The sequence below is a fragment of the Mandrillus leucophaeus genome, unplaced genomic scaffold (assembly GCF_000951045.1).
Source record: "Mandrillus leucophaeus isolate KB7577 unplaced genomic scaffold, Mleu.le_1.0 Scaffold117, whole genome shotgun sequence".
Classification (NCBI taxonomy): Eukaryota; Metazoa; Chordata; class Mammalia; order Primates; family Cercopithecidae; genus Mandrillus; species Mandrillus leucophaeus.
The window spans coordinates 226254-239628 of record NW_012099987.1 but is presented as its reverse complement, the minus strand read 5'-3'; the positions used below and the strand labels follow the sequence as shown (position 1 = coordinate 239628).

Here is a 13375-nt window from a genome sequence, read left to right as displayed (position 1 = left end):
AATCTTTAGATTCTTAGCTTTCAACTGCGTTTTCAAAGAGCCCATCAATGGATCTCTTCATCATCCTGGTGATTTGTCTTTCTTGTCTGATTCTTCTTTCTCTGTGGAACCGAAGCTATGCCAAAGGGAAGCTTCCACCTGGCCCAACTCCTCTCCCCATTATTGGAAATATTCTACAGTTAAATACTAAGAACATCAGCAAATCCATAAGTATGGTAAGTATGACTAATTTTCCTTTAGTTTTGTTCAGTGAGTAAGTCAGATATCCTCATAACTCAGCAATATATGTCCCCAGATACCAAGTTTTAAAGAGATGCCTTTATAGAGATGTGTCTATTAGACACCCAGATATGCCTTTATAATATAGACATATAGAAGAACATGCAACGGGTACATCCAAAAGAAATGAAGAAATCAGCAAGTTTGAGGCAAATAAGTGTTTACTCCAGAACGGATGTTTCAACTGGAAAGCAATTATAGACTGTGTCACCTAAGAGAAATGTTGGAGATAAATGCTTTGTGCCACAAAGTAAATCTAGCACTCAGGCAAAAGTTTTCTCAGCAAGGCAATTTACTTCTTCAGAAGGGTGCTGCCTGCATCAATCACGATCACAAGAGTATACTGAACAAAGGAGAGAAGGAGGTTTTATCTCTACCACGTAGTCTCTACCTCTGTGTCACTCACCCCATGGACTACGGTCAGACCACACAATCTAAGCTGACCTGATTAGCTATTTGTGAATATTTTCTTAAATAAGGAAAGGAAGGGAGATGTGAATTACAGTGGTGGGCCATGAAGTTTCAAAGGGTGGAATGGGTGCAGAGTGGGTAACTAAGTAAACAGAGGTGAGTTATTGATTAGAGCTGACAGGAAAGTAACTACGGGCAAGGAGGCATGGAGAACAAGAAAGTTGAGTTTGAGAACAAAGAACAAGGAAGAGAAATTCATTTTATGCAAGGAATATGGGGGCTTCTATTTATATAGGAACTCGTTTCAATTATATAAATTGTCAGATTTCTTCATTAGTAGATTAAACAAATAATGCATCATCAGTCATTAGTACAAGAGTGCATTTGCATATTTGAATCAGATATAACTTATATACAAAGTTTTCTTGTATTGTATATTGTTGAGAGCCCAGTTATTTGTGAAGAAAATGTTTTTCACAATTCCTTATTGATGTCAAAGTTTATCAGCAGTTCAACACGGCAGTAGTTGCTCAAGATGTGAGTCATTCCTGCCACCAGTGGAACATTGCCAAGATCATTGATCCACCTTATGATTGTTGACAGTGCCAGGAGCAGAAATTCTTTGTCGATATTGTAATCCAGGTTGCTTTAACTTTTCTTTGGTAAATGCTAGTGAAAATGGAAAAGCTTTTAGTTTTTTAAATAAGCACCGATTTACAGTGTCACAGCACCACATTTTCATAAAGCATATATGAATTGAAATCAAGGGAATTACTAAGGGTTCAGATCTTTCATATTTCATACTGTAGTTCTCAATAAATGAGTCAGTAACTTCTCTACTGCAAGTTGTTTACATAGCAGTTGCTCTCTAAAGCCTGAAGAATGATCTGGAATCTGTCTTTCTCTTAAGAAAGCCAGTTACTGGAATACTGCTTCTGGAAGCTCATTCTTCCTATGCCTTGGCTTTGAATTTAAAGAGATTGTGTCAGCACCCCAGCTCATCTATTGATTATTTAAATTCACAGATTTAAGCAGGATTAAAACCTCTCTTCGCTTTAATTTCCATTTCTTGAAGATGTAAATAAGAAAGATTTTGCACAGGTTACTTAAGTACACCACATTTTTCTAGAAGTAATTAAATATCTCCTTGCATGGTGCATGTGAGTTTCAATGGTGAAAGAAAATTTAAAGTGACCCTATCATTAAGGAACTTACAGTTTAGAGGATAGGAATATATTTATGAAACAACAATGCAAGTAAAGGTATGATTACAAACTGTGTAACAGGGACATGGTAGAAAGAGACCATGTAATTTCAAGGGACTAACCAGTTAGAGGAGAATTCAGCAAAGGGTTCTCCGAGTAATTGAAGTTGGAGCTGATAATCATAAGAATGATTAGGAATTAAACATATCAAATATCAGCAAAACCCAATTTCACCTGTTTTCAATCTGGGGGAGAATTGCTTCTGTTGATGAAAAGAGTCAAACTGCAAAATACTTGAAGAGATTTATTCTGAGCAAATGTGAGTGACTATGACCCACGACACAGCCGTCTCCTTGTGCCCATGGTGGTCAGGGCACTGTTTGGTTTTATACATTTATACGTTTGAGTATGTACACGTGAGACTCTTGTCAATACATTTAAGATACACGTTGGTTTGGACCAGAAAGGTGGGACAACTCGAAGCAGTGGGAGAGGGGTTGCTTCCATGATATCCAGAGTTTAAAATTTTGTGATTGACGATTGGTTGAAAGAGTTATTGTTAATAGAGAGGAATGTCTGGGGTATGATAAGAGTTGTGGGGACCAAGGTTTTATCATGCAGATGAAGCTTCCAGGCAGCAGTCTTCAGAGAGAATAGTTTGTAATTGTTTCTTATCAGAGTTAAGGTCTGTGTTAATGTTAAATGTTGGTCATCTTTTCCTGAATTCCAAAAGGGAAGAGGGCATAATGAAGCATATTCAATGCCCCTTTCCCATGATGGCATGAATCAGTTTTTCAGGTTGAATTTGGAGGGACTTGGCCTAGAGGAGGAAGTCTGTTTAAATTGCTGGTGGTAAGGGAGTGGGCCTGCCGGCGGTGAGAGGGGTGCTTTGAATTGTATTTTTTGTTTATACTTCTCTCCCTAAGACCCTGAAAAGAGGACAAAAGTGTTTGTAGTTCAGAGAGTAAGTAAGAATATGGTACAAGCTGAGAGTAGAGAGGGAAGCAGGGGACAGGACATGCAGGCCTTGCATGGATGTAAAGAACACTTGTTTCTGTCATAAGATCTATATGGGCCAAGCCTAGTGGCTCACACCAGTAATCCCAGCACTTTGGGAAGTGGAGGCAGGAGGATCACCTGAGGTCAGGAGTTCGAGACCAGCCTGACCAACTTGGAGAAACCCTGCCTCCGCTAAAAGTACAAAATTAGCAGGGTATGGTGGCACATGCCTGTAATCCCAGCTACTTGGAAGACTGAGGCAGGAGAATTGCTTGAACTCGGGGGGTGGAGGTGCGGTGAGCTGAGATCCCACCATTGCAATCCAGCCTGGGCAACAAGAGTGAAACTCTGTCTCAAAAAAAAGGAAAGAAAAAAAGAGCAATGTGATACCATTAACATGCTTAAAGGACAGTCAGGTTAACATCTTCCTTGTGAAAAGGTCACTATAGTTTGTAGAATGAATTTTTAGGTCGGCAAAAAAAGTTCTACCATAGAAAAGTTGAAAGACGGTAAGTCCTATATCATTTAGGATACCACATAAGCTGATACTACAGAAAGATGATGCTGAAAGAAGATAGGAGATTATTTCTATCTCACATAATAAACTCTAGGTGCTTGCTGTCAACTTGCTTCTCCTCCATGATGTCATTCAGAAAGCCAGTTTTTTTTTTTTTTTTTTTAAATCATTATAGTTTTAGTATCTTCTGCCTCTAGACTATTTTTCTCATTTGCAAGGTCATAGTAGGGGCATCTCCATGCTATTATTTTAACCTATGGGCAGGGGCAGAAATGAAGGGGAAGCAATTGTCTATTATGCACAAATGTCGAATTTTATCACAACACTGTGCTTACATGGGTTCATGGAAACTGAGTCGCATGGCTCCATCTAGCTTTGAGTGAAGCTGGGAAATATGTATAACCACACTCCTATGTTATCATGCATTATAAAAATATGGCAGTGTCTGGTGCTAAAAAAAATTTATCAAGAATGAACAATGAGGGACAATTATTAGACTACACATGAGGCAAATTAGATGAACTTCCCTTAACCCAAAGAAGAACACAGAATTTACTGTAATTGTAAGAAGATGGGAGTAATTTGGTACAATTATTAGTTTGGTATAAAAATTTAATAAAATAATAGGAACAAAATGCATAATATAACCCCTGTCATATCATAGGAGCTGAACAAGAAATAAACATTGAAGCTGATACTAACATAAATAGAATTATTACTAATAAAATAATGATAATTACTATTCAAATACTTTTTTCTTATCAAATAATTGATTCTAAAATATTAAATTTTATATAATAGGTGGACAAGTATTAAAACATCCTTCTGGCAAGATTAAAAATATTTCCCTAAGCTATCTACATTTTATTTTTGAAATTTACACTTTATTTGCATCTGCTATTCTTTTTGCAGCTAGCAAAAGATTATGGCCCTGTGTTCACTGTTTATTTTGGCATGAAGCCCACCGTGGTGTTGCATGGATACCAAGCAATTAAGGAAGCACTGATTGATCAGGGAGAAGTATTTTCTGGCCGAGGGAGTTTTCCAGTGATAGAAAAAGTTACCCAAGGATTCGGTATGCTTCCCTTTGGGGTATGTGTGTGGATTTGTAAGTTGTAAAAACTGGAAAAATTTGAAGAAATTGAGAAATCATAAATATTTAGAAAAATTTATGAAACACACTTTTCATATTTTCTACCTGAGGCTAAGGATAATTTTTCTATAAAGGATCATTAATCTATATTTAAAATCTGTGAAAGTGACACAATGTCCCTGTTAAACATTAAATTCAATGATAACAAGCCATCTAACCACTAATTTTTTACGAATTTGTTACAAAGACAAGTTCATCATAAATTATGGTCAGTTAAAAAAATAGAAAAGCAATAGAGAAATGAGAGAGAAAGGAGGAATATTACTGAATTATCTTATTCGTCAAATATTTTGCTACTGGGTCTTAGTCATGGATACCCAGAGATTATTTTAGGAAGCTTGAATAGTGTGCATGGAACCACACTAGTTTGGAATATTTCCATCCTCACCTTGAAATATGATTCTAAAAAAGCATGAGCAATATTAGAATACAACAGAAGACAAAGCATAAAGCAAACATATGTTCTGAAAAGATCATGGAGAAACATGATCAGAGTATGAGTATGTATCAGAATTGATATTAGAAAAAGCTTTTTTGATTAAGTGCTGGAAATTTCTTTTATTTGTTTTTGGAGCTAGCCTTAAACTGTCAAGTCTTCTGGTGGATCACAGGGTTCTGGCAAATAGAGATATGACCTGAATGGGGTTCTGACCTCTTCTGCACTGTTCTCTAAGAGGCTCCCTGGAAACGTTTCCTACGAGCCTATTTTTTCACTTTGATCTGGTCTTGACTCTGGCAGCCTAATATTGAAGTTCTTTGATGTTTCCTTCTGTATTTCATGGGAGAGATTTAACAAATAGAGGGGAAATGTTAAAATGAGATTAGCTGTCTGTTTAATGACTGTACCCCTTATCTGAGAAATGATTATTAGGAGATATCTTCCAATGAAAAAGTGCTCTCTCACATTCTCCTGATAATTCCCTCCTCTTGTTATTTCTCTTAAAATTAACTTACAATTTGAAAAGCCAGCCCTGAAAATTTAAGCTATGACCAGGACTCACCATGTTTATTGCTGCAAGATCATGAGCAAGCATTTTGCCTTTATGATTTTTAGCGTCCTGTAAAATGGGACAAAGCCTTCAGTTTACAGAATTATTCTGAGGTTTAGTGCAGCTGGTGGATTAAGAATAGTTTAGCAATATGCAAAATTAAGAATCATGACAGTTAAATAGTAGTTTGGGTTCAAAGAGGAGGCAGGTGTGATGAAGGGTTCAATGGGAATCCCTGAAGCTGACACCATTATATTTACATCCCTGCTGAAATGTCAATATCATCTCCTGAGATGAGAACTGTCAGCTCGTATTCATGACAATGAAGAATATTTTCTCTCTCTGTTTTCTCTTTTGTGTTGATAGGAGTTATTTTTAGCAATGGAGAAAGATGGAAGCAAATCCGGCGTTTCTCTCTCATGGTTTTGAGGAATATGGGGATGGGGAAGAAAACAATTGAAGACCGAATTCAAGAGGAGGCCTTGTGTCTGGTGGAAGCATTAAAAAAAACCAATGGTGTTTATTTCTTCATATAATTAACACTAATAGTTTGGGTAGAACAAATGGTTTTGTAAATAGACTACAAAATATGATGATGGCTGGAGTATCATAGTTTACTTTTTGCTCACATAACAGTAATTAGGAGGTGAAGTGTTTGGAATAACAGTCTTTTTAGGTACCAGGTTAATAACAGTCTTTTTAGGTACCAGGATAAGGAGAAAAGAGCAAGGTAAAAAGCAAATACTTTAGACCAGGCGTAGAAGTGGCGCACATAACCTCTCTCATGTGTGCCACTTAGCAACAAGGCCACACCTAACTGCCAGAGAAGTTGGAAAATGTGGTTTACTCTGTGCACAGTAAGAAAAGAACATGGATTTTGGCAATCAGCTGTCAGTCTTGGCCACATAGGCTTAAAAAATTAGGTAACTTTTCTAGTAAAGTGTTTAAGAACAATACAGGGGTTGCCAATTACCACCAAAGTGTGGGGCTGCCATTCACCTCTCATAATGGAGTGTGGATATGAAGAGATGGTACTGCAGCAGCACAGATCTCTGCAGTGCGTAGATGTGTGTGTGCACCTGCAGGGCTGGGAGAGGAGGTGGAAGAGAAAGGGCTAGGCAGCGCAAGCAAGGGGTAAGATCATAAGATATATGTGGTTTTATAATGTCATGTATTGAATGAATATTTTTGTGTGTTTAACTTTTAAATGTTTTTCAAGAACAGTATTAGCTGGATAGTACAGTAGTCCTTTATTTTGGACACACCAGGGTTTATTTAACTAATCCTCTGTTTTGGCCAGATAGGTTGATTCTAGTTTTTCCTGCTCTTAATATACAAAAGTGCAACCCATATTAATTATTGTAAATCTCTGACTACTTTCTTTGAATAAAATTTGGAAATAGAATTAGTCAAGCAATGAATATTGAATTTTGGCACATATTATCTGTGAAATTATTTGTATCCTTAATTTTTATTGAAGCAGAACTTGTCATTAACTCGTTCAACTTTTCCCATGGTGACTATTGCCTTCTCTCAACTCCCTGACCTTTAGTCATCCAAAATCTGCTTGATTCCACTTCGTTGTAGGGATCTCACACTCTTGGGGAAGCCCATTTAATCACTAATAACACTAACAGTTGGAAGTTATTTCCACAGGTTGAGCAGAGCTAATTTACATAGTAACTTCTAATTTCTGATCTGAGCTTGCATTGTCCTTCTAGAGTTGTGGTGTTGTGGTTGTCACCACACAGAGGCAGGAGGGACCTACCAATCATCCAAAATCTGGTTTAGATGGTTACAATAAAGATTCCACACAAACACCAATAGGATATGAAAGGTTTATTACTCACATAATGTTGCTTTCAGTGAAGAGCAGGCTGACACCCAACCAGGTCCCAAATGACACTGAAAGAGCAGCAGGAGGATAGTGGCATGAAGTTTTCATGACAATTAGGGTTTAGGGCTGGGTTGAAGTTTCCTGTGTGCAGGTCAGGGCTTGTGTGGCTTAAACTGTCTATTTGTGCTAACGGAGGGAACTGTTACACATTTTTTTTTTTTAAGTGTTTACAGATATGGGTAGAAGGGGAAGAGAGTATATTTCCACCCACAATGTAGTTTTTCAAATATGTAACTATAATTCCAATTTCTCTCATTATTTTTATCTTTTACAAAAAAAGACAACCAAATTTTTCAACTCTGTTTTCTATGTTCTGTTTCAAGTGTCTTCAGTATTTTGATTTTCTTTTTAAGTTGTTTAGTTTTCTGTTGGCATCATGAGGATGTATCAACACTGATAATTAAATTCCATACATTAAAAAATATTTTAAATGGCCTCTTTTTATTTTTTATTCCTTCTTGTGAATTAGAATTCCTTCTTTAGAATTGGAAAATGATGTAAATAGGAGACTCCTTGGGGCAAAATTATCAAATAAAGTGGACTGGATTAGACAGTTTTATTTGGAGAAATACAGCAAATTTTATTTTAAGCATTTGAAGTTTATTGTAATGGTGGCATGTCCAGGTAGTTTTTATTTCTAGAAGATCTTAGAAGTCAATCATTTCCAATTATTTTAAGCAGTCAATTTTAGATTTATATGAAAATTGTGTATTAACTTCTGACTGGTATTGTTTGTAGCATCTCCCTGTGATCCCACTTTTCTTCTGGGTTGTGTTCCCTGTAATGTCATCAGCTCCATCATTTTCCAGAATCGTTTTGATTACAGGGATCAGAAATTTCTAACCTTGATGAAGTATTTTAATGAAAACTTTGAAACTGTGAGCACACCCTGGATACAGGTAAGGCCAAGGTTCTTTTTAGAATGTGTAATAGTTTTCAAGCTCATCTATAGCTCATGCCTACCCATCTCTCTGCCCTATTTAAAAATGTCCAAAGCAATGCTTATCAAACTATCATTTGCAACACATTAGTGAGTTATCAATCAATCTAATGTGATGCAATAAAATTGAAAACATGAAGTAATGTAGAATAGAAAAAAATACATAATCTCAGAGTGCTACATTTATAGCAAGATTTGTTTAGATGAAACTTTTTTGTTGTTTTTTTAAGATCCTCAGATATAGAGGGTAGTGATTTAAGATGTATTTCTTATTAAAGTACACGGTCAGAAAATGTCAGTAACCTATGTTTTATAATCACTAACAACTAAAATTCTATACTGATCATAAGTTCCTGATGTGACCTACCTTCAAAGGACCCTAGAGAAAAAATAGTCTAATGTCACTTATTTACTGGAATGGGAAACTGACCCAGAGCTATTAGGCATATTTTTCAAAATAGCCTAGCTAAGACAATGAACATCAAAATCTAGAATCTAGAATTCCTGATTCCTGACTCTGTATTTAGTTTGATTTAAGCTACAAGCCTGAATATATTATGTTGATGCCTTCCAAGGGTATTAGGTCATTAGGGTGTTGTCTAAATTAAAACATGTTCTGTAAGCTCTAGGACCAGCAAAAACATGAGTCAGGAAAATATGCACTTTCTACGGGGTGGAATATTTAAAATTTATATATATATATATGTGTGTGTGTGTGTGTGTGTGTTTTTTATATATATGTATATGCTCAGTGATTTGGGCACTTTCTTAATCTTTCAGATGTACTATTTCTTCATTACAACAAATGAGTATGAATCTTCAATATTTTTAGACTATCCCCTGATAAAACATATATTGTGTATACTGGTGCAAATACAGGGTATTAGCTCCAAGATCACTAGTCTGGTGTCTTCGAATTGTTGATTAACCTTATGAACTTCAATTTCCTCATCTGAAGAGAGGTGACAACAGGGGTAATTTCCTGACTTCCTTCAGAGAGTTATGGTTAGGAAATCAACGTGATTGGCCTTGAAGTTGCTTTGTAACCTGTGCATACTGTCTCTGCCTACTTTTTCAGTGCTCTCTCCTTCAAATTCAGAATGCATTCCTGTGCAGGAAGCATGTCTATTCATCTTTATCTACTTAGCATATAACCAGTGTCTGATAAATAATAAGGACCAGTGTTTAGTGAATGAATTAATGATGGATTCTTTCTTCTTTCAGCTCTACAATGCTTTCCCCTTTTTACGGGTTCTCCCAGGAAGTCATAATGTGATATTTAAAAATTATGCTCTCCAAAGAAGTTTTATTTTGGAGAAAGTAAAAGAACATCAGGAATCTCTGGACATCAATAATCCTCGAGATTTTATTGACTATTTTCTGATTCAAATGGAAAAGGTACAGTGTAATTCTGATTTGCTACTTTATCTTTGTGGGTGTTGTGACTCATTGATATGCTTTGATTTTCCCGGTGAAACTGAGATATGAAAACAAATGCTGTATCCTAAAGTGTATTAATTGTTTATGCAACATATTACCTGTGTAAGCCATATTACATGTCTCTGGATATTTCTAAGTTCTCACCCAAAGAGACTTAGGTTTTATGTTTACCATGTTAAAGCTGATTCTTTATCTGGGGGCAGATCAAAACATGTAAACACACACACACACACATTCATTGAAGACTGATGATAACATATCATGGTTCCATGAAGGGAAGATGTAACAAATGAGGGAACACAGGAATGGATAGAAACCCAGACAGGCTTACTTTTGGGCAATCTCTAAGATATATTCATTTACAGATGAGGTAGGTTTGAGAAACTCTGACTAAGATAAACAGGGAGGAGAAAATAGATCCAGGAGATGATGAGTGTAGTAATCAAGTTTGTGAAATTTTCAAAGAGGCTATAAAGATTGTAATTGAAGAGCAGTGTTGAGTGTAATGACTGATGGAGTTGTAAATACTGCTGTAGTTTGGGTGTGATTAGTTCAAGAAACTTGAATGAAAAATTAGATATGATGAAATAGACAATAGATGCTAGAGTTGACAGTGATTAGCAGTGATGACTTAATCAAAAGCATGTTTAAAAAATTACAAAGGAACTGACTGGCTCTAGTGGGTCAGAAACTGAAGAATCAGCAAGTACTTGAATGTTTGTGAGTCCGATGTTATTTTAAATTTGAAGCAATTCTAACAGTTCACCTAATATTATCTTCACCCATAGCACACTCTAAAGTCTGGCTTACTTAGCCAGGTACTGATGTTGTACTGAATAGTATTGTGTTACTTGAAAAGCTTTTTATTAAGTAATTGTAACATGTCATTGCTAGGAAAAACACAGTAAAGAGTCTGAATTTACCATGGACAACTTGGTTGCTACTATATGGGATATGTTTAGTGCAGGAACAGAGACAACAAGCACCACAATGAGATATGGACTCTTGCTCCTGCTGAAGCACCCTGAGATCTCAGGTATGAACAGATGATGGGCAGGATCAAATTTCAGGTGGAAGCGGACAGAAAATACTGATAATCACCCCACCATTTACCTGCCAACACAAGGTACAACAAAATTTCTCATCATTAGTACATCTACCTACCATTGGGTGGATTCAATTCAAATTAGTTCCTAGTACAAAAGGAGAATAAAATGTTTAAATAATGATAGAGATTTGAAGAGCAGAAGCCATTATTCTGCCTGCGATGGTATAGGATTCTTGATTTGGTTTGGAACAGATGCAGCAGTGTGGCATTGTTATTTTGAACAATGAGCTGTAGACTTCAATAGCGATGCCTTTGAGTTCTGATTCTACTAATAGGTGGCTTGCTTGACCTGCAGACACATGATTACTCTCCATATCTATGGTCCCTTATCTGTTCAAGGGGGATAATATGGGAAAGACCACATATTCCCTGAGCATCCTTAGGAAACTATTTACTTCTGTGGACTTGTTTCTTTGTAAAGTATATGAAATTATACCTTCTACATAGAAGTTTTTTGAAGAATTATAAAGTAATATAATGAAGAGTGCAGTGTGTCTGTCTGTCCTATATTATTAATACCTTCTAAATAAATTTTAACTTGTTAAGTTTTTGTGCTGAATCAAGTTAATATCTCATTCCCTGAACTGCACTGTGTAGTTCTTAGATTATTGAAACTTAAATATTTAAGATATAATTGACATACACAAAATGGCTAAACTACAAGGTCTTCAGTGATTCTTCAGGATTCCAGATCTCTGAGTCTGTCAAGAAAAGGTACACAGAGTAGGGAATCATAGTTGAGGATTGAATGTCATGGTGCAATTGTATTTCATACCTGCATACCTGTGTCGACTGAGCTTTCAATTTGCCCAAGAAATGTAAATTGTGTGTCCTTTTTTTTCTCTTATGGAGGTAGTGACACATAATTTTCCATCATTGTCCCATCTCCAACTACAATGGGACAATGAGGAAGGGATCTTACAAATGGTACTTCAAGTTTTTTTCACTTCTCATAAATTCTGACTCCTGCCTTGCCAGCTAAAGTGCAGGAAGAAATTGATCATGTGGTCGGCAAAAACCGAAGTGTCTGCATGCAGGACAGAAGCCGGATGCCCTACACGGATGCCGTGGTGCATGAGATCCAGAGATATATTGACCTCATCCCCACCAGCCTGCCCCATGCAGTGACTCAAGACATTTGGTTTAGAGAATACCTTATTCCAAAGGTGAGAGATATTATGTCTATACCCTTCCTCAGGTGTCTCAGGCAATCAAATATCATAGCAGTAGAACTGTAGATTGCCTAATCTCCTACAGGTATGACACAGTCATAACTCAGGCATCCTACCCTGTGACCATGTACTTCTTTCCATCTAGTTTTTGATACAAGTTTCTAAATATGATAGTGCCTAGACTCCCACAGGATTTTCCATGCTTTGATAGCTCCACACTCTGCCTGTCCATTAGCCCAGTGTGCTATCCTGTCCCTTCCTTTCAGTTTTATGTTTTATTACTCTTACCAATTAACCTGTATTCTGTATCCCACCCCTTCTCTACTGTCCCTATGACTTACCTGTGAAAAGTCCAATACAAAAGTTTCCTTCCTCCCTGCCTGATTATTAGCTACTGACCTGTGCTGGAAAAGACCATGCAGCCCAGCAGGTTGATATTGTTATCATCAATGCCAAATGTGGTGGTTTAATTTTCATCAATGCCAAAAGTATTGTCAATCTTACCCAACAATCCTGCTTTATAATCTAACTCAGCTTGCTTCACCATACTCCACAATGACTTTCAACCTTGAACTCTTCTCAGCCTTTTATTATCTTACTTTTAATAGGTGACCTGCTCTTCCATCTCACAGAAAAATTAGTCACTGGAAGTAGATTCCTCTAGTGCTTTCCATTAGATTTATATACTTAGCAACATTTACAACTTTTGATTCTTTTTCATGTCAGTTACTGTGACAGATGGGCTTTCTTTTGTTCTACTGCAAGCTGATTTAACTGTGGCATGGATCCCTTCTTTCTTACTTTTTCAATTATCTTCCTTAAATAATTATTTCTTCTTCCTTCCTCTTCATCTTCTCCCTTTTTCCTGACTCCTTTTTATCAGCCTGTGAGCATAATCACTTCTCTTTTATTTATTAGTGACACCTAATAATTGTACGTATTTTTGGAGAACAACATGATGTTTAGAAACATGTATGAGTTGTGTAATGATTAAATTGGGTAATTAGTATCTCGATCACCTTTAACATTTATTAATTTGTGATGAGAGTGTTCAAGAACCTCTCTATTAGCATTTTGAAATCCATTTGTATTAGTCTGTTTTCATGCTGCTGATAAAGACATACCTGAGACTGGGCAATTTATAAAAGAAAGAGGTTTATTGGACTTACAATTCCACATTGCTGGAGAGGCCTCACAAACATGGTGGAAGGCAAGGAGGAGCAAGTTACATCTTACATGGATGGCAGCAGGCAAAGAGGAAGCTT

The 13375-nt window shown here is 36.5% G+C and overlaps 1 protein-coding gene across 2 annotated transcripts in view; it reads left to right on the top strand.

The window, feature by feature from the left end:
* Nucleotides 1-47: 47 nt before the first annotated feature.
* The window catches only part of LOC105553702 (cytochrome P450 2C3-like), a 19515-nt gene continuing 6187 nt past the window's right edge, over nt 48-13375 (top strand). The window contains exons 1-7 of one of the 2 annotated variants that reach the window (XM_011999844.1): nt 48-215; nt 4324-4486; nt 5920-6069; nt 8189-8349; nt 9615-9788; nt 10725-10866; nt 11917-12104. In XM_011999844.1, the coding sequence (XP_011855234.1) occupies nt 48-215; nt 4324-4486; nt 5920-6069; nt 8189-8349; nt 9615-9788; nt 10725-10866; nt 11917-12104 (1146 nt within the window). The remainder of the gene's footprint in view (nt 216-4323; nt 4487-5919; nt 6070-8188; nt 8350-9614; nt 9789-10724; nt 10867-11916; nt 12105-13375) is intronic. The other variant, XM_011999850.1, reaches the window with a different exon arrangement.